General features: G+C 37.0%; 2 protein-coding genes and 1 long non-coding RNA gene across 4 annotated transcripts in view; 1 reads left to right on the top strand and 2 right to left on the bottom strand.

Moving 5' to 3' along the window:
* LOC306876125 (interleukin-10 receptor subunit beta-like) overlaps nucleotides 1-14486 on the bottom strand; it is a 48910-nt gene extending 34424 nt beyond the window's left edge. The window contains exons 1-4 of the mRNA XM_079427080.1: nucleotides 14391-14486; nucleotides 14180-14267; nucleotides 13611-13737; nucleotides 13132-13292 (exon numbers count right to left, since the gene is read on the bottom strand). Of these exons, the coding sequence (XP_079283206.1) occupies nucleotides 13132-13292; nucleotides 13611-13737; nucleotides 14180-14240 (349 nt within the window). The 5' untranslated portion in view covers nucleotides 14241-14267; nucleotides 14391-14486. The remainder of the gene's footprint in view (nucleotides 1-13131; nucleotides 13293-13610; nucleotides 13738-14179; nucleotides 14268-14390) is intronic.
* On the bottom strand, nucleotides 1731-4299 carry LOC306876160 (E3 SUMO-protein ligase ZBED1-like; the record flags this gene model as incomplete). Its single annotated transcript, XM_079427141.1, has 2 exons — nucleotides 1731-3618; nucleotides 3933-4299. The coding sequence occupies 2 exons, from the start codon at nucleotides 4297-4299 to the stop codon at nucleotides 3047-3049; spliced, it is 939 nt and encodes a 312-aa protein (XP_079283267.1). The 3' UTR covers nucleotides 1731-3046.
* On the top strand, nucleotides 14107-17286 carry LOC306876126. Of its 2 annotated transcripts, none has more exons than XR_013784803.1 (3): nucleotides 14107-14617; nucleotides 15419-15518; nucleotides 16173-17285. It is a non-coding gene; the product is annotated as an uncharacterized lncRNA (long non-coding RNA). The 2 variants fall into 2 exon arrangements; XR_013784802.1 differs by having other exon boundaries at nucleotides 14523-14617; nucleotides 15443-15518; nucleotides 16173-17286.
* The last annotated feature ends 3119 nt before the right edge of the window (nucleotides 17287-20405 follow it).

The following is a 20405-nucleotide window of genomic DNA, read 5'->3' as shown; positions in this document are numbered from 1 at the left end:
GGAGGGTACTGTCACGGTATATTAATCTACTGCCTCCTTCATGTCTCGTGTATCATTGTCTGTGTCTGTGTATTGTGTGCGAGTGGGCGTGTCCCTCACTCCGTGATCAGCGCGCCAGCTGATCTCAATTCCCGCACCAGCTGCTGCCAATTCACTCAGCTATAAAGCCTCACTGATACTTCTCTCCCTTGTCAGATCGTTGAATGTTCCTGGATGTGTTGGATGTGCCCCAGTCAGTGTTTCTTCGTGTACCTTTGTCTTCCGGTTCGTGTTCGAGTGTGTCAGAAGTCTTCGTCCCACCCGGATCATCACCTGCACTGGATTCATCCCCGACACTCTTCACCAGCACGCTGTTCATCTGGTCCCTGCACCACCATCCCATCCGAGAGACTGTTGTCTGTATTGTGCTGTGTTATCTGACTATTAAATATATACTCACCTGCATCTTTGCTTCCGCCTCAGTTCCGTGACAAATATCTACTATTTCCTGAATATTATGAAATTCAAGAGGGCCCACCCCCTGATGACGTCATAAAATGCAAATTAGATGAGTATATTTACACCCCACATAAACTTTCGGTCATGCCCAACATTTTTCTAATTTACAGTAGATCTCTATTTTTAAACCCTTTCAAGCCACAAGCTTTTGAAATCTTGATGTCAAAATCCAGCATTTTTTCCAAAAAAACCCTGGCGCCTAAAGGGTTAAGGGAATTTGGGCTTTGTTTTCCCTCCTATTTATATTTCTGTGAAAAAGGAAGCCTTGGCTGGATAATTTCATGTTCATAATCACCCTGGAGTGCTCAAAATTGTGAATATGAATGGGAATATACTTCAGAGATATTTTACTCATAAGATTTCTAGGGGTGCCAATAATTGTGTCCAACGTGTATCTGACAAAAACATTTATTTCATAATGATACCCCCCCCCCCCCCCCCCATTTTAAATTTTAATTATCCAATGAAAGGTTAGATTCTTTTTTTTTTAAATAAAAGATCAAAAGGATTAACAATGCAGATTAATTTTCACAGCCTTTGATCATATTTACCAAGGGTGCCAATATTTTTGGCCATGACTGATTTTATATATATATATATATATATATATATATATATATATATATGTGTGTGTATGTATATGTGTATATATATATATAGAGAGAGAGAGAGAACAAAAAAATACTGATAAGAATACCGTTAAAGTACTGGATCAATAAGAACTAAGTAAATGTAATGATACCGTTAAAACCTTAACGATACACATCCATATCCTGCAGATACGAGTGAAATAAAAATTCCTTCCTTGATATTTGCTGATATTTGTGTATTGCAAATATTTTTGCTTTATGCTTAAACTCCGGTCTAATTTTCTACATTAATAGAAATTGTCTTTTGTTTATTTGGGCTAGATAAAAATTCATTTCAGGCTACCAAAACTTGAAGAGTGCCTGTCCCAAGGGCTACCAGGGATTGTGAAAATTTGCAAGCCCTGGGTTTCATGAAACTGGGCCCAGGATACTTTCTTGAATGCACTGTAATGTGATTTTTAAGGGATATTAGTCCAATTAGGGATGAGCGATATGGCCTAAAATTCATATTGTGATATACATTGCAGCCTCTTGCGATAACGATATATATTGCGATATATAAATTATAGTAGAACCATTTCAGAACAGGACATAGACCCTTAGGAAAACCAAACTGCTAAATGTATTTTTTATTTTTTTTTTAAGAAATAAAGAAACGTTGTATGTCGTTTTGAGAACATTTATTGTGCAAAAGCAAAACTGTAATTATACAACACAATGTTGCAGATAAATAAAAGAAAATCTTTCCTTCTAAAAAGGCACTACACTTAGTTTAAGTCCTTGGTTCTTAAATGCCACCCAAGTTGCAGGGAACAAAAAAACTGGTGTCTTTTTAGTTAAGGAACATACACTGTACTGAAAATACTTCCAGTATTAATTAGGCAAAGAAAATGATTTTGTGTAATGCACAGATACTTTAAATAAAAACATATTTCAAACCTGCAGCCTAAGGTAACGCATTTGGTTTTAAACATGGTGTTCTCCTAATGAAATTAAAACTGGTGTCTTGTTAATAAAGGAACGGACACTGTGAATTAGGGATATACTTCGAGTATTAGGCATGGCTACTTTAAATAAAGAAAATTCTTCCAAGTGTAGTGCAGAGATACTTCAAATGAAAACATTATAAAGTGCTAAATGAAAGCACAAAATAAATAACTTCCAGTATAAGGGACTGTGACGAGTCGGCTGCCTCCCCCCTGTCCATCATCACCACCCCGTCCCGTATTCGCCGCCCTTCACCAGGCTCCCGACGGGAGTGGGTGTGTAAGAGAGGAGGGGCGCTGAACACGCAGGGCTGGCGGCGTGTGATGAGGCGCACCTGACATGAATAGAGCCTCATCACCGCCGCCGTTTAAACGCCGAGCGCGCCTCTCCTCGGGAGACCGGGCCAGGATGCCGGGCCGTCGAATCCCCCAGAAGCGCCGGGAACCAAGGAGATGGAAGGAGCCGCGCACGAGACGCCGCCGCCACTCGCTCCCGGCCCCGAGAGGGGAGCGCGTGCGGCCACCGGACTCCGCCCCTTCCCTGGACCCTTCCCTTCTGAACACTACCTTCCTGCACAAGCCCCGCGGCACAACGAGGACACCAGATTCCCCATTTATTTGGACACTTTTTCCCCTTTGGACACTTTATTTTATCCCTTATTGTTTAATAAAAACCTCTCCGAGGCTTGACGCCACGCCCACTGTGTCTGTCGTTTGCTCCTCCCGCCACAGGGACATATAAGTCAACTAAAGAAAATTTTTAAAGTATAAAAGTTTCTTTACAGTAGTGCCATGCCATATATACAGTAAAAAGTGCAAATGTACTTTTACTTATTTTCTTAAAAGACACAAAATATGCAAAGAACAGAAAAACTGTCTGGTGTCTTCTCAGTTAAAAAGCAACACAACGAATCCTAAAATCAGGCACTCACTGAGATTTTGTTTAATACACACCATTTGTCATTTGTTGCCCTAAAGATTATTAGCCAGGAACACAAGCTTGTCCACAGTCTCTGGCTTCAACAGAGACCGGTGGCATGTAACAATGTTGCCACCAAAGCTAAATGCCCTTTCCGAAGGAGCACTTGTGGCCGGGATACAGAGATATTTCTGGGCCAGTCTAGCCACCCTTGGAAAATTAGCTTGGTGCAGCCGCCACCAGTCCAGTGGGTCAGTCTCTCCATCAACCTGCATTGTCTGCAGGTAACTTTTTAGCTCTACTTCGATGGCCTCTCCCCCGAGGGTCCGGCTTATAGATTCCAAGACATCTGTATCTTGCCAAGTGGGTACCAGGTGTTTGGTTTTCCTGTCTGCTTTCAGTACCTGTGATAGGGCCTTCTCTTGTTCAAGCACCCTCTGGATCATCATCTGGCGTGACCCCCACCTTGTTGGTGTTTCTGTGATGAGCCGATGAAAGGGAAGATGGTGCTCTGCCTGGGCTTTCTTCAACTCTTTTCTTCTTTTCCAAGAGTATGAAAAGGCACTCACAATCTTCTTGCACACGCCAACAGCACGGTCAATTCGGGGGTCTTTCACACTTTTTTCTGTTGACAAATTTGTAAGATATTATTAATTTGATCTATAATCTCTCTCTCTCCCCACACACACTGAACAACTATCATTACAACTATTGAAATGCTTGATTAAGATTGAATGAACATCACTTAACACAAATGCAACATTAAAATAGCATTGGGTATACAACTGAACAGAGGCAAATTCTACATCTCTAAACGCAAATGCAACATTACTGTACAGTAATATAGGCAAATATTACAGTATAATGTTAAAATATTATAATTATGCACCACTATATGAATGTATGTATTATGCATATGCACAAAATGTTTTAACCTACCGATGGCGAGGTGCAGCCTGTGTCCAAAACATTGCAGCCTGGTCCAATCATTCAGAGACGCTGCCTTGACCACGTTCGTTCCGTTATCAGTAGTAATGCAAACTTGGCTTTCTTCTTTAAACCCCCATGACTCAAGCGCTTCCTTGAGTCCTTGTGCGATCTCCTCGGCCGTATGTTCAGCGGGGAAGTACGACGTCTGCAAACACCGGCTGCCAAGATTCCAATCATCCATTATATAGTGAATGGTCAGACTGAGGAAAGGCTCCATGGTACGGCTCGACCACAGGTTCGTTGTAGTAGCAAAGTATTTCAAGTCACACAGCTCTTTTTCAACGTTTTCGCGGAGCTCGGCATACAATTTTGGCATCTCTGTTTCTGTGAAGTATTTGCGGCTTGGCACCTCATATCATGGATCAATAGCTCTGATCATGGCTTTAAAGCCGCATCTCTCTACCGTTTGAAAAGTGACCATGTCCTTACACAAGTAAACAGTTATGGCCCTGGTAATTTCAATCCATCGCGGGCTCTTCCTAATATAAGGAGTACCATTTGAAAATGACTGTTGGATTGAGGTTTGGTTCAGTTCCTGTTTTTTCTGTCCTGCGTTCTTCGTACTGGATTTTGCGTTTGGCTGCATTGCATGGCAATGCTGGTATTCAACGACATGTTTAGTTTTGAGGTGGTAGAACAGATTAGTCGTGTTACCTCTCTTAGCTGGAACTTTTGCCCCACACACTCTACAGCAGTGTTTCTCAAACTTTTTCAGACCTAACAGAATCCCACTCTAACACGCACCCAAAAAACAACAAAATAGGAAGGATCAGCTAAATTTATGTTTAATATGCAACTGTTAAGTCAAAAACTAATTATTCAAACACAAATGCAATGATATGATCAGAAATTATTACATGAATTTTATTTCATTTGAAAAAGTAAATGTGAAATTAGCTGCCGCTTAATATGAACAACAAACTGCACATGTGAAAAAAAAAACTGCAATTAAACATACTGTAACAGCCTAGGTCCCACGTAATGTCATTCCAAAGAGCCATTAGTTTAAAACTGAGGTGGAGGGTATAGGAAGTCTATGGTTGTAACTATTTGCATTATACAATATTAAGAAGATCAGGCCCTTTCTCTCGGAACATGCAACACAACTCCTTGTTCAGGCTCTTGTTCTGTCCAGACTTGACTATTGCAATGCTCTCTTGGCAGGTCTTCCAGCCAGTTCTATTAACCCTCTACAATTAATCCAAAATGCTGCTGCAAGATTAATCTTTAATGAGCCGAAAAGAACGCAGGTCACACCTCTGTTCATCAATTTGCACTGGCTACCAATAGCTGCTCGCATTAAATTCAAGGCATTAATGTTTGCCTACAGAACCACCACTGGCTCTGCACCCCTTTACCTAAATTCATTAATTCAGACTTACATGCCCTCTAGAAGCTTGCGTTCTTCAAGTGAACAACGCATTATTGTACCATCCCAAAGACACACAAAAACACTTTCACAGACTTTTTCATTAACTGTTCCCATCTGGTGGAATGACCTGCCCAACTCAATCAGAGCAGCCGAATCCTTACCCATCTTCAAGAAACGGCTATTTACTTGACCCTCTAACTCTAGCACTCTCTATTCTAATTTTATTTTATCTGTCTTTTTATTAAAAAAAAAAATTATAATAATTCATAATAATATTTATCTGTACTGCGTTAGGCTAACTGAGACTTGTAATAGCACTTGCACGTTGTCGCTCTTTTGTTGGTTTTGATTGCTTCTTATGTCCTCATTTGTAAGTCGCTTTGGATAAAAGCGTCTGCTAAATGACTAAATAAAATAAAATAAATTTTAAAAATGCTGAAAAAAATGTTCCCCTTAATGTCCAATATCACTGAAATTTCTGGGATTTTACACATGAAACAAAAACTAGTAGGCTACATTACAAAACTAATAGATCTGTGGATTTTATATTTTGAGATTTCCATCTAAAACTTAACGTGAATGTTAATGAGACTAGTGTTGCTGCTTATCACACATCAGTTTCTGAATGTCTGGCTCCAAAGAGGAGAGTTTCAGTCTCATACTTCAGATTATATTTGTAAGGACCATTATTGTTGCTTCCATAGACATCAGCGCTTTAAATGTATGGTTTTGCTAGCACTTAAGTGTATTTAAATGTCTGAAACCTAAAATAAGCATTATATGGTTGAAAACACTGAATATTTGTGATAATATGAGAAGTCAGCGCGTCCGATCTGGCGCCGCGCCAGCCAACTCGCGAAAGCAGATTTGAATTCAGCAGTTGATGACGTTACGCACTGAACGTTCTAATCACACCGGTGTGATCGTACGTGCTAAAGGGTTAAAACAGAATGGCAAGAACTGTTATCACAGTTTCGCAAGTGCATTAAAAATCTACTTAAATAAGTGACGATTTTATAAAAACTTGCCTAGTTTAGGTCATCTTTTCGCGGACCACTAGGGGGCGATGGCGGAGAATTACTGCTCTACAGAGTATATTTTGCTGCTGCTCGTCGGACGGCTTAAATCCAAACCAAGTCCAAATAATAGATGTTGCACCAGTCTTTTTCACGATCTCCTCTGTTTCGCTGACGCTTTCAGCCATGTTTATTCAAGATGACGAATATGATGATGCGTTGCAGCCGGCTGCAGCTCGTTTTTTTTTATTTTTTTTTATTGAGGAATAATTGAACATTACAAAAATTTTAACATGTGAATCCAGATACACAAAATATACTAGCAATCTCAGATTGTAGAACATTGTTTCAGATGAGAAAAGCAAATAAATAAAATAATAAAAAAAAAATATATATATATATATATATAAAAAAAAAAAAAAAAAAAAAAAAAAAAAAATAATAAAAATGCAAATTTTCTTCCTTTTTTCCTTAGGACAAATTCAAAGAATGCAGCGGGGGAGCTATACCAAAAAAAAATTCTTCTTGAAATCCAACATCAAGTCATTCTTTTTGTTATGAATTTGCATTAGAGACTTTTCAAAAGCATCCATTTCTAATAAAAATAGATTACAATTTGGTATGCGTTTTGCAAATTTCTGTTTATGAATATAATATTTACCTTGCAAAATGTAAAAGTTAACGACATACTCAAACATTTTACTTTTGTGTGAATAAGAACAAATAACGTCTTTTAAAGATAGCATATAATTAACATTTCTTTGCAAAAATAAAAAAGCACTAACATCAGACCAATATCTAAAAGACAAATCACAATTATAAAACAAATGACACAAGTCTTCCTCATGCGTGTTACAGAAACTGCAAGTGATGTCAATGTCCATGAATTTAGACAGAGCTACTTTACATGGGTACATTTTGTGAAGTATTTTGAAATGCACCTCTTTAACTTTATTCAAAATACAAAATTTGTAAGGAATTAACCAGGTCGTTTTCCAATTAATATCAGAGATTTTTGCATTCCAAAAGAATTTCCCTCTAGGGGAGATTTTATGTCTTGATTGCAAAATTTGTCTAATATGTTTATTATTGCAAGACAAAGAAAATATTTCAATACCATCAACTTTTAATTCTGGAAATATCCTTTCATTGCTTCCAAAAGAGAGGTGATTATTTATTAGCTGTATCAACCCATTTGGAATAGCTTTAACCACTTGTTGAAATTCTTTAAATGGGATGGGAAAATTGTAAACATTCATAAAGTCTTCATAAGACAGAATGTTTCCACTCGCATAGAACATATCTATAACAAAATATATATTCCTTTCAGTCCACCTGTGCAAAAATAATGACTTATTCCTAGAAGTAATGAGACAATTGTTCTATAAAAGCATTTTATGTGGAGAAAAGTTGCGATGGAAACAAATTTTCCAAGCCAATAATACTTGCTGGTGAAATTTGGATAATTTAATTGGTAACTTTCCTGGAAGAAAATTACACTTCAGAAGAAAAGATAAGCCTCCAAGTTTTTGAAAGATACATTGTGGAATAAAGAACCACATAGAATTATCATTTTTTAGACAATTTCTTAGCCATTTAAGTTTAAAAGTATTATTAATGTCAAAAAAGTCTATCATCTCTAAACCACCTTCTACTCTTTTGCCTGATATAATGTCCTTTTTTAACTGGTAAGGTTTATTCTTCCATATAAAGTCTAAGAAGGATTTATTGATATCTTTGGAAATTTCATCCTTAACATACATGGAAAGAGCAGGGTAAACAAATCTAGAAAGGCCTTCTGCTTTGGACAGTAACACTCTCCCAAAAATGGTAAGATCCCTTTGTAACCAATTATTCAGGATACATTTAGTTTTCTTGATCTTTGACATAAAATTGAATTGTTCACAGGTAATTTTATTTTTAGAAATATGGATTCCCAGATATTTAACATAGTCTTTTACTGGTATATTTTCAATAAATAAGTCTACAGAATCGTGTATGAATAAAATTTCACATTTATGAAGATTAAGCTTTAGACCAGAAGATTTAGTAAATTTGGAAATACAATCCAGGGCTGTTTTCACTTGACTTATCTTTCAAAAATAAAGCAGTGTCATCTGCCAATTGCGAAATTTTGATTTATCTATCAAATATTTTTAATCCCAAAATACGTTGATTGTTTAAAATTTGAATAGAGAGAAGTTCAGCCACTAATAAAAACAGAAAAGGGGAAATCGGACAACCTTGGCGTACACCACGACGGATTCCAAATCTTTTAGAGGTTCCCGTATTCAGAATAATAGAACTATTAATATCATTGTAGAACATTTCTATAATATCAATGAAATGATTCCCAAACGCAAACACTTTCAGAGAGTGAAGTAAGAAGCCATGTTCAATTGTATCGAAGGCTTTACAAAAATCTAAAAATAAAATAAGAGCCCCTGACTCTATCTGGTCAGAATAGTCTAAAAGGTCAAAAATAAGACGAATATTGTTACTAATATGTCTATTTTTCATAAAGCCTGTTTGTGATTCATTAATAATTTGATCTAGTCCTGATTTTAATCTTCTATCATATATTAATGCAATCAATTTGTAATCTGTATTCAAGAGAGTGATTGGTCTCCAGTTATCGATTTCCAAGGGATCCTTATCTGGCTTAGGTATCAGGGAGATTAAGCCTTGTTTCATAGTTGTTGCCAATTCCTTCTTTTTAATACAATCATTGAACATTAAGAAAAGTGGCTCTTCTAAAATATACCAGAAATGTTGGTAAAATTCAATCGAAAGCCCATCAGGTCCTGGACTCTTACCTTTTTTAATATATCAGAGAGCTAACTGTAATTCTTCTCTTTTAAGATCAGAATCACAAAGATTTTTAAAGTTATTATTTATCAATGGAATAGCATTTTGAATATTATCAGTAAACGCTTTGCAGATATCATAATTAAAGTCAGATTGGTATAATTTTTCATAAAAAGAGCTAACAAATTCTGAAATTAATTTAGGGTCCTCACATATGGAGTTATTAATATATAATGCTGACAATGATTTTCTCTTAAAATTCCTTTTTTCAAGGGCAAAAAAATATGCAGTGTTTCTCTCTCCCTTTTCTATCCACTTAGCTCTTGAGCGCACGAAAGCTCCATTAACTTTGTTGGTATACAAGTCATTAAGTTTTGCTTGTAAAGAATGGAGTTCACTATCCTGTATTGGGAGAGAGTCTGAATTTTCCAAAGATTATCAATTTTATCCAACAATTCTGTTTCCATGTGGTCTCTTTCCTGTTTTATTTCCTTACTTCGTTTAATAGCCAAATGTCTGGATTTGAATTTAAATATCTCCCATTTAGAGACAAAATCTGTCATCTCTGAATTAACTATATCAGTGGCTAAAGCTTCAATATTTTTTATGAAAATTCTGTCTTCTAAAAGAGAGTTATTAAATTTCCAGTAGCCACGGAGGCTATTAGAATTCCGAACAGTCTGCAAAGACATTTCAATTAAGAGATGATCCCTAAAAGGAGCATAATGATGGGAAATGTTTTGAACATGTTGTAATAGATTGGATGAAATGAGAAATAAATCGATTCTTGATTTTAAAGACTTTGATACATTACTCCATGTATATTCATATGCATTGAAATTCCGCCACGAATCAACTAGAGATAAGTCTCTACATAAGGAATCGATTATATTACACCTTTGAGAGTGTGGACACATTTTCTGCGGAAATCTATCCATAAAAGCATCAGGAACTACGTTAAAGTCACCAGCAATTATTAATTTGGCATTCTGTGTTGTTTCCAGCATGTTACATAGTATGACAGAAATATTAGCAAAAAAGGAACTGTTCGCAGTATGAGAGTTAAATCCATAAATATTGCAAATGATAAATATGGCATTTTCTGATTTAACAGTTAGTATAACCCATCTACCATCAGAGGAAGACTTGGAATAAACAATATCTCCTTTAAACTTATGAATCAGAACAAGAACACCAGCTGAATTATTTGACCCATGACTAAAGTAAATCTTATCGCCCCATTAGAAGTCTGCTACCCGACCCGAGCCCGACGGGTCCCGAAAAATGTGCGGGTTTCGGGTCGGGTTCGGGTTAATGTTTATTGAACAGCGTCGGGTTCGGGTCGGGTTCGGGTTTGTAACTAAGAAAAACTAAATAGGCTATATATAGTTTGCGTGCCGTGTGCTTTGCCTGCTTGCTGTGTTGTGGTGACCGGCACGCGCGAGAGAGAAAGTTGCGTGCGCAGATGTGCAATGTGCATCTGCTACACAGACCACAGACACACAGGCTCTACCTGTGTGTCTGTGGTCTGTGTAGCCCAGGGGTGGGCAAACATTTTGGCTCAAGGGCCACACTGGGTTTTAAAATTTGACAGAGGGCTGGCCCAGTAGCAGATTATGAAACACGATCTCATGAAAGTGCGTATCTATACCACAGATTAATTTCTAGTGCCATTTATACACCAAAAATGTTTTTTGCATGCATATGCTACGTACTGTAAACCCCTTGGTTAGGATTAGGGGTGCGGAGTGTGTGCCTATTACACCCCATAAAGTGCGTATCATATGCACACGAAAACTGCATATCATAAGCACTACAGATACAATTCGTGGTATTCGCACTTTCATGAGATCGGACTGAGCAAACACATTTACGTTGTGGCAACGTCTGCGCGAAATCAATAATTTCAAGCAATCATTAAATACAACATATTGCAAAAATGGTATTTATTTGCCGTGAGAAAATACAACATATTGCAAAAATGGTATTTATTTGCTGTGAGAAAATACAACATATTGCAAAAATGGTATTTATTTGCTGTGAGAAATAGAGTGGACCTCGGGTTCGGGTCGGGTTCGGGCTTTAACCTAAATGTATTTGTCGGGTCGGGTCGGGTCGGGTTAAATGATCGCGGGTACGGGCCGGGTTCGGGCTTCAGTTTAAAGCCCGTGCAGACCTCTACGCCCCATTGAGCTTTCCAAAATTTAGTGTCAGCATCAGAGGAATGCGTCTCTTGTAAAAAAATCAAATCTGCATTATAGCGTCTACAAAACAAGAAAATAGCTTTTCTTTTAGTGTTGTCTCTTAAGCCCCGCACATTTAAAGAAATAATTTTCAAATGATTAAACTCAAATTTGTCCATAAGGTATAAGAAAATTTTTAAAAAAGTCCAAAAGAAATTACAGGAAAAAAGGAGAGAAAAGGAAAACTGCGATCCCAAAGAACACTAAACACTTAACTTGGAACTGCTGTAACGCTGTTTTATAAGAAGAATTGAATAATCATTGGAATGTGGTCAAAAGCCCTTAAAATAACGGCAACAGTTCAAACTGGGCAGACGTGTGCAAAACAAGTCGAACCTGAAGTGCAGCTGAAAACTCAAAGTCATTTCAAGTATACTGTGTTGAATTGGCAGCGATTCTCTTATTGTTAATAACAGCAAAGGGACCACTGAAACCGGCCTTCTTCCCTTCTTTGCGAGCTGCCTGGACAAGTGGCCAAAGTTTATTCCGACTTTCAATGTCCGCTTTGGAGAGAAATTCTTTGATGTGGAGACCATTCTCTCTGAGGTAAATGGAACTCTTAGCTTCCATCCAAATGATGTCGCAGTATCTCCTCGCCACGAAGCGAATAATGATGTGACGCGGCGAACCATCCGATCGTTGTTTGCCTACACGGTGAACCACATCCACAGCATCCTCCAGTTTATCCTTGATCTGCGGGACCACCCTGGCAAGATGACCGATAGCTGTCATTCGAATGTTTTCGTCTTCACGTTCTTTTACTCCGAGTAGTTTCAAACACCATCTGCGGCTATACCTCTCTAGTTCTTCCACTCTGAGCTTAAGAGAAGCATTTTCCTGTTGCACGTGCTGTATCGATGATTCGGCCTTACCGATCTTTTCACCGTGAGAGGCAACATCTGACAGGAGTCGATTAACAGTGTCAGACAAAGAGTTCACCGCAGCCGTTGTGACCGCAATAGAGCTCTCAATGTGAGTAATCTTTTGAATAACCGAATCTTGCTTGGAATTCATGGACTGGATGGCGTTGAAAATCTCAGAAAGAGATACATCGTTACTGTCTTTTTTCTTTTTTCCCGGGGGACTTTTGCTGGGAGTTGCGAGCAAAGGATCGTTAAAATCCCTTTCATAATCATGTGAGACAAGAGAAGCATCTACACATTCGGATTCATCCATGTTTTGGCCTAATGGATCGCTTGACAAGCGCCTATCCAAGTTCCACGAGGTACGCAGGTTCCTATTAACACGTTTCTTGCCCATTAACTAACTGAAGGTGGATTCCAACTCGTATTAACATCAGCGATCAAAAGAATATAACAAAACAACCCACCAAAAGGGCATAATATGACCCCTTAACTAAAATTTCTTCTTAAACTGAAGAGGTGTAATAACCACGTCTATTCAACGAGACGCCATCTTGCCCCCCCCCCCCGCCGGCTGCAGCTCGTTGCTCTAAATTTGACGCTCTAAGATTGCGTCATCAACATGCATTATCGCGATGCAATAGAATTAAAATCTCTATCATAGGCCAATTTTGTATTGTTTATATCGCATATCGTTTATATCGCTCATTACTAAGTCCAATGATAATTAATTTAGCTCTAGGTCCACTTAAACATTTTAATTGTGTTCTAGAATGGCTTACTAATCTCTCTACTGCCAACAAATTCAAAATAAGCATAAATAAGTAGATAAATTAGATGACTCACTTTTTTCATCCACTGATACATTTTCAGTTTCCACCCAATCAGAAGTTTCTCCATGTAGCTCAGCCCGAACACGAAGTTGGTAAGTTCCAAAAACGGAAACGTTGTCAGTGAAATCACAGCTTAGTGATGAGCTGCTTAGACACACTGGCTTATTCCATCCTCTACAGGGAGAAAATAGATAACAATTAACATAACAAATTGCGTAAGCATCCACCTAGATCAACACAGCTTCACACACAGACTGCTTCTAAACCCTTCTGTACACCACTGCTTTTCTTGCATGATTAAAATGGGACTTTTGTCTCTTTTTAAAGACAGGTCTCTTTTATAAGACCTGACCTGGATTTAAAACAGGTTTTAGTATCAAATTATTGTCGAGCTGCTGCTGCTACTGAAATACTAAACTAACCTACATTTGTTAAAGCCTTCTTTAGTGCACTTATCATCACCCTTGACCTGACTCTTGACCAGTAACTTACTTAATTTCAGCAGTGTAGCTGAAGAATATATTTGTGGTGCTTTGTGGTGGATCCCATTCCAAAACTAATCCCATGTTCAGAGATATCATTCTCACATTCTCAGGGGCCGGGACCTTCTCTGACAACACTTAAACACACAAACATATATAATTAAATAAATGGCTGCCACAAAGGTTTACTAAAACACTAAAATGTATCTGAATCTCTGTTGACATGAATGTTTTGGTCTGAATCATCCATAAATACAGAAACTGGAAGGTCAGCGAACATTTACTGTCAGACACGGACAGGTTTTCCCCTAACACACTGCTTATTACCACGACTAAAGTTTAAATAACAACGCAGTGTTGAAGAATGGTATGAACTAGTGTAGTGGTTACAAATTAGAAAAAAAAGAAATTAAATGTCATTAATGTGTGACCTATGTTGTGTATTAACTAAGTCTGATCTTTGTGGATAACGATTAATATTTCCTGCCAAGACTGCCTGGACAATCGATTACTTCTGTCTTTGGGATTCGTTCACTTTCTCTTAAAAGCCTCTTAAAGCATATTATGAATGAAACTCACCTGCTGTGACGCAGACTGTATAAAACAATAAGACCACAGACAGACAGGATAAAACGGTCATCGTTCTTCTTTAAAAAAGCAGGATCACCTGTATACAGGTCACAGACAGTTTGATCTTACTGTAAGTTTGCGCTTTGAGAGCGCATATACCGTACGTCGTTTGTTTCCTTGTATGTGACTAGGTCTAGAACGAAAGCGAAAGGGAACCTACAACGCATGCAGATGTACAACACTAGTGTGCATTTACAAGAAATATGAAGAGCGTCTCGCTGCAGCCTGCGGTGGACATCCAACCCCGCCCACATCCAAGCGTGACGTCACAAGCCACGCCTGTGTCCAAATACGTCACATACCTATTATTTTGCACCAGGAAAAAGCATCGACAAGAAGATAAGCCTATTTGTTTGCAAACCGAAGCAAAAGAAGTTTGCTGTGTTGGTAAGTAAAAAAAAAAACATCTTTTGTCTTTAGGAAGACTTAAAACGTTGACAACTTGAATGTTTGTGTGCATATGTAAACAACAGTTCAGCATGCTTATGTGTTTTGAACTGTACACAGGCACGTTATTACTTAGATATCACTAACATATATATATATATATATATATATATATATATGTATGCGTGTTTGTTTGTTTGTGTGTGTGCGTGTTTGTGTGTGTGTGTGTGTGTGTGTTATCCAGCATGAAGTGAAATGATGTGGTTCCTCAACCAAGATACTGTGGAAGGGTAACGTTACTGTGATCAGTGTCATTAAAATATCATGTGTGTGGGGAGAGATGAATACATATGTGAGAGGGATAGAGTGTGTATATGAGTAGGTAAGAGTGTTATTTAGCTATTATAAAAAAAGGGTTATTAAAAAAATTGCACATTCAGTTAGTTCATTTTATGTCACAAAAAACAGTGCACTATATATTTATTAGTGCACTGATTCTTACAACATATAATGAATGTTGAGTTAATGTGCATTTTTTTTATAACACTCATCTCACCCACTCACAGATATGTACTTACCACCCCACACACACACACACAAAAACACTCACTCACATACAGATGATATTTTTTAATGATATACACTGATCACAGTACCCTTGCACAGTAACTTGGTTGAGCAACCACATCATTTCACTATGAATTGCAGGATAACTCTGTGTTTGTGACATATTATCTTTGTATTATTCTATATGAATGGAAAGATCACATAATGATTGTCAATCTTTGTCATGTTTTACAGCATTCTACATATTTTTGTTCCTAGCCTGATGCAGAGCAGTTCTGTCGGGATGAGGTGTTCCTGCTGCAGTTTCACCAGTAAAGAAAGGTCTGGAGGAATGGTGGGAGCATTTCTCTAGATACTGTAGTGATTGGTTTTTGTGGTTTAAAATCATAAATATTCTTGTATGCAAAATGATGAGGTAAATACTATTTAGTATGACAAATATTTAGTGGACCAACACACATGTATTCTGTATTTTTCCCATATCTCCAATCTTACATCGAAAAGAAATGTACAGGAAGATATTGTCTTCGTTCTGAGGACTTATTATTATTATCTGTCCCTCAAGTCCGGACTGAACTGGGAAAAGGGGCGTTTAAGTATGCGGCCCCCTGCACTTGGAATCAGCTGCAAAATGTCCTGATTCTTAAGGAGCCAGTTTCATTGGTTGATTTTAAAATACTTTTAAACAACATGGCAGCTACACAAACTGGCTGTAGATGTTATGACTGACTCAGTTATGACGGACGATCCTTGTTGTTGTTTATCGCTTGCGATAATATGTGAAATTCTGATTTCTTTTAACTTTATAATTATTTATTACTTGTATAAATTGTTATATGTTGATGTTATATGTTACATGTTTTTATGTCTGCAACCTTGTTAATTGTGCTGTTGCCTGTCTTGGCCAGGACGCTCTTGGAAAAGAGATTTTTAATCTCAATGAGTTTTATTCTGGTTAAATAAAGGTAATAATAATAATTTTTAACAGGAGTGCCAAGAGGACATAAAGTGGAAGTTTTTAAGAGACATTGGCCCAGTGTTGTGCTGGATACAGAGTCACCGTGAGTTATTCTGTGGGGAGGTGAAAGGGCCTGCTTTACTCCAGATGGACAGTAGAAATCAACAGAATGCCATCAAAGACTACCTGGGGTCGAATCAGATGAAGCAAGAGATGTCTTTTTATTAATCTCTCAGGACCTGCAGTGGGACATTCACACTCTCCAAGAACTGTACTTATCCAGAGTGAGCAAAAGGGCTGGCAAAATCACTCTGGACCCCTCACATCCAGCACACTCCCTCTTTGACCTGTTACCGTCTGGTCGACGCTACAGAGCTCTGAGCACCAGAACGACCAGACACAGGAACAGTTTCTTCCCTCAGGCCATATCTGCCTCACAAACAGTTAAATGTTCTCCCCACTGTGCAATAAAACATGTGCAATACCAAATTATCCATACTTATATTTATTATACATATGTTTTTGATTTAATATATCATACATCTATCCACATTCCCTTGCATAATTTGTATATAGCACATCTGTACAATACAATATTCTGATTGTTTGAGTATCTGCAGGAGCTGGACACATTCATATCAAATTGTGTTGCTGAACAAGGCTTGAAAGTCCATGCCATGTTTCTGTGAATAATCTAACAAGGCAAGGAATCTCTCTGTGTAGCTCATGTATGTCTGTGTACTGCATTTCAAGAACTGTTTAGCTGATCATTCAGCTGTTCATTTATGATAGTTGAAACATATCTCTTATAGAACATATTTTTGTAAAAAAATGTATTTAGTTATTTTTGGAAAATAATAAATATAAAAATACCTAAAGAATCAAGGGATGTCTGTTTATTCATCTTTAAATATGTGGAGGACCTGGACACACTTCATATGAAGTTTTGTTGATGAACAAGGCCTGAATGTCAATGTCATGTTACTTGTTATAATTTATCAAAGCAAGCAATCTCTGTTCAGCAAATGTATGTGTCTCCTACTGCATACTGTATGTAGAACTGTCAATCCTTTCATTCAAATGTTAACACTTGATGATAAGTGGAACAACACAACTTTATAAAATTAAATGACAATTATAAATTATAGCAATGTGTTGTGACTTTTACAATAACGTCTTTATAAAATTAAATGACAATTATAAATTATAACAATGTTGTGACTTTTACAATAACGTCTTTATAAAATTGAATGATGATTATAATTTATAACAATGTGTTGTGACTTTTACAATAACAAAATCTAATTATCCCTTTTAAATTTGATAAATCTAAAAGGTGTCTTAGGTAGTTTAAAATCGATAGTAATAAATGAGACTTTATCTCATTACAATAAGGTTGAATAAGGTAAGGTGTAAAGGTTTTTTATTACAATTAGCCTAATTTAATCAACCTTAATCATTTAATCAAATTTAAGTGTTTTACAGGCTCTTGTGATGAGAAATCAGCTCTGTACATTAGACATATTAAATATATTACATTTAAGTTGTGCCATTTTAGCCTAGACATCCTTTAAATAAATAAGAAAACGTGTATTAGTAAAACGAAAGGCAACATTATTTTATTTAGATCCCAGAAACTGCTGTAAATTGCTTGGACAAAACGTTACTTCCGGGTTTCACGGGGAATAACAAGAGGTGACGTATATTATAGGGCGTGGTTTCTGACGTAATGTTTTGACGTGGGCGTGACTGTATTGGTATGGGCGTGGCTTGTGACGGCACACTTGGATGTGGGCGGGGTTGGATGTCCACCGCAGGATGCAGCGAGCCCTACTTGGGAAATATCGTGCAAGAGGAAGTGTAAATCTGGTCAGGAGGCCAATAGTATGCAGCTGCAGACCTACAGTTTCAGGACAACAGCGGAAGGGAGAAAGAGTGAGCTTTTTTTTTTTTTTTTTTAAAGTAAATAAATAAAAACTTTTTTTTGCAATGTTTCTGCCATGATGTGGCGAACAAATTTATATAGTAAGAGTTTATTTGCTAATATATGGGAGACATTTTACAATAAAGTTATATTAACAACATTGACTTTTTAATTTTAAAGTTGTCCTTATGTTGTGAATGCTATATCAATCCAGTCAAAATCCATGTGAAAACAACAACAACAACTCATATTTAATAAAGAGAAACAAAAAATAGAATAGAATAAAAAAAAACATGCTATTTTGATAAATTTAAAAGTGCATGCAATTTCATGGTTGCTTTACTGGCCAATGCAGAGAAAAAATATCTTGGTGCACCTATAAGACAGCAAATTGCTGTTACTCATTTACTAAATTAATCATGGCTGAGTGTGAATAGACCAGTACTACAGTGCATTTACATTTATGCATTTAGCAGACGCTTTTATCCAAAGCGACTTACATTGCATTCAAGTTACAGTTTTTACATTTTTATCAGCTCAATAAGTGCAATCGCTAACCAACCAAAACCTTTTTTGAGTGATTCTCCACCCACACTGGTCCAAGAATACTTAACTGTTGCAGAGGGAGAAAAATGCATCTGCATTGTAAAGATTTACTTTACACCTTGACTCTCAAATATCAGACATACTGTATGCTTGTAAAAGTTTTTTTTTTTTTTCTTCTTTTTTTTTAAAGAAAATTTCTAAATATGCAACACCACAATCTGAAGCATGCAATTTGGCACATAGCTTACAACATGAGCAGCAGATGGATGGGAGCAGCTGTGGAGTCTTTGAAAAGTAGGGAAACAAAGATTCACTTTTCCTTATTTATAATAATGTTATTGCATAAATTGATTTGTTTGTTTGCAAAACCACAGGGGGAGCTCAAAACGCACAAAAACTGTGAAAACGGCCAGATATCGTATAGCGTGCACATTAATTGAACGTGGCAGTAAGTTTATTTATTTGCAACCAAATTCACTTTCATCTTTTAAAGTCATTGCTGGAGACTGGTATGATGGTCTGTTGAGGTCCTTTTGGTGTTTCAACATCACATACTTGGCATTAATAACACTTCTTTTTGATAAAGCTTTCATACACAAACACAATTTATTGATAAGTTGGATCATATTGATAAAGTAGCTTTGCTAAATACCCATCTCTTTGTTCCACAAGGTGATGTTTATGCCCTCTGCACAGCTTGTAACAAGACAAACTCGGACAATGACATCTCTGAAAAAATTACGATGGTAAATGACATAAAGATTCACACCGTGTTCACATGATAAAATTTATCATACTTGATGTATTGTTGATTTAATGTTAAGTCACTTGACTCTTTATAGGTGCTCTCACATTCTCTGTTCTGTGTCTTGTGTTTTGTAAGGACTTTTATGTTGAAATGTAGTTTCTTAACTTTCCTTTAGTTTAAGCTTCCTTCCTGTGTTTGGTTTCTATCTCTCCTTGTGCGTTAACCGTTTTTTTTTTTTTTTATTTAAACAAGAAATAAGAATACACAAATAGAGTCATTAATACTGAGAAAAAAAATATAAACAAGAGCAGAGCCAGGGGGAGTTTCAAATAAATACATTAAAGATAGAACACAACTGAATGGTTTTAGCAGCCTTCTTATTTTTTGAATCATGGATGGATTTGATGTACTGTTCCGTCTCCTTACCAAAAGCAATAAAAGAAAGTTTAGAATTACTAAATTTGGCTTTGTGAATATGAAATTTCCCTAAAATGATCAACAGATTAGTTAGGTATATTTCTTTCTGTTTTTTACTTTTATTATCATGGAAACCAAACAGTACATCTTTCCACAACAAAGAAAAATCAGCAACAAGTTTAACAGTAATGTATCGGGACAGATCTTTCCAGAAAGTGACGGTGTAGGGACATTGCCAGAACAGGTGTACCATTGTTTCTGGACATATTCCACATAAAGAACATTTAACACATATGTCAAGCTTAAACCTAAGGAGATAATGCTTAGCAGGATACTATGTATGAGTTTGAAAGAGATTTCTCTAACTTTATTCGTAAGGAGGTATTTGTAAGGAAGGATCCATATATTACCCCAATTCAGGTTGTCAACAAAGTTAGACCAATAGGGAACAACATTAGGGGCGCTGGTGACATCTCTCTGGAATAAAGAGCGAATATTACGATTATTATTCCTCATTGTGGTTGCGAAACAAATATTACCAACTGAGGTCAGCTTAGGGTCCAAATCTGGTAGGCAATCTGGTTTTCCAGCCCCTTTTAAGAGAGTTAAAATACCAGATGGAATGGCA

This window comes from Barbus barbus (genome assembly GCF_936440315.1).
Source record: "Barbus barbus genome assembly, chromosome: 10".
Classification (NCBI taxonomy): domain Eukaryota; kingdom Metazoa; phylum Chordata; class Actinopteri; order Cypriniformes; family Cyprinidae; genus Barbus; species Barbus barbus.
This window is presented reverse-complemented; position numbering and strand designations above follow the sequence as displayed.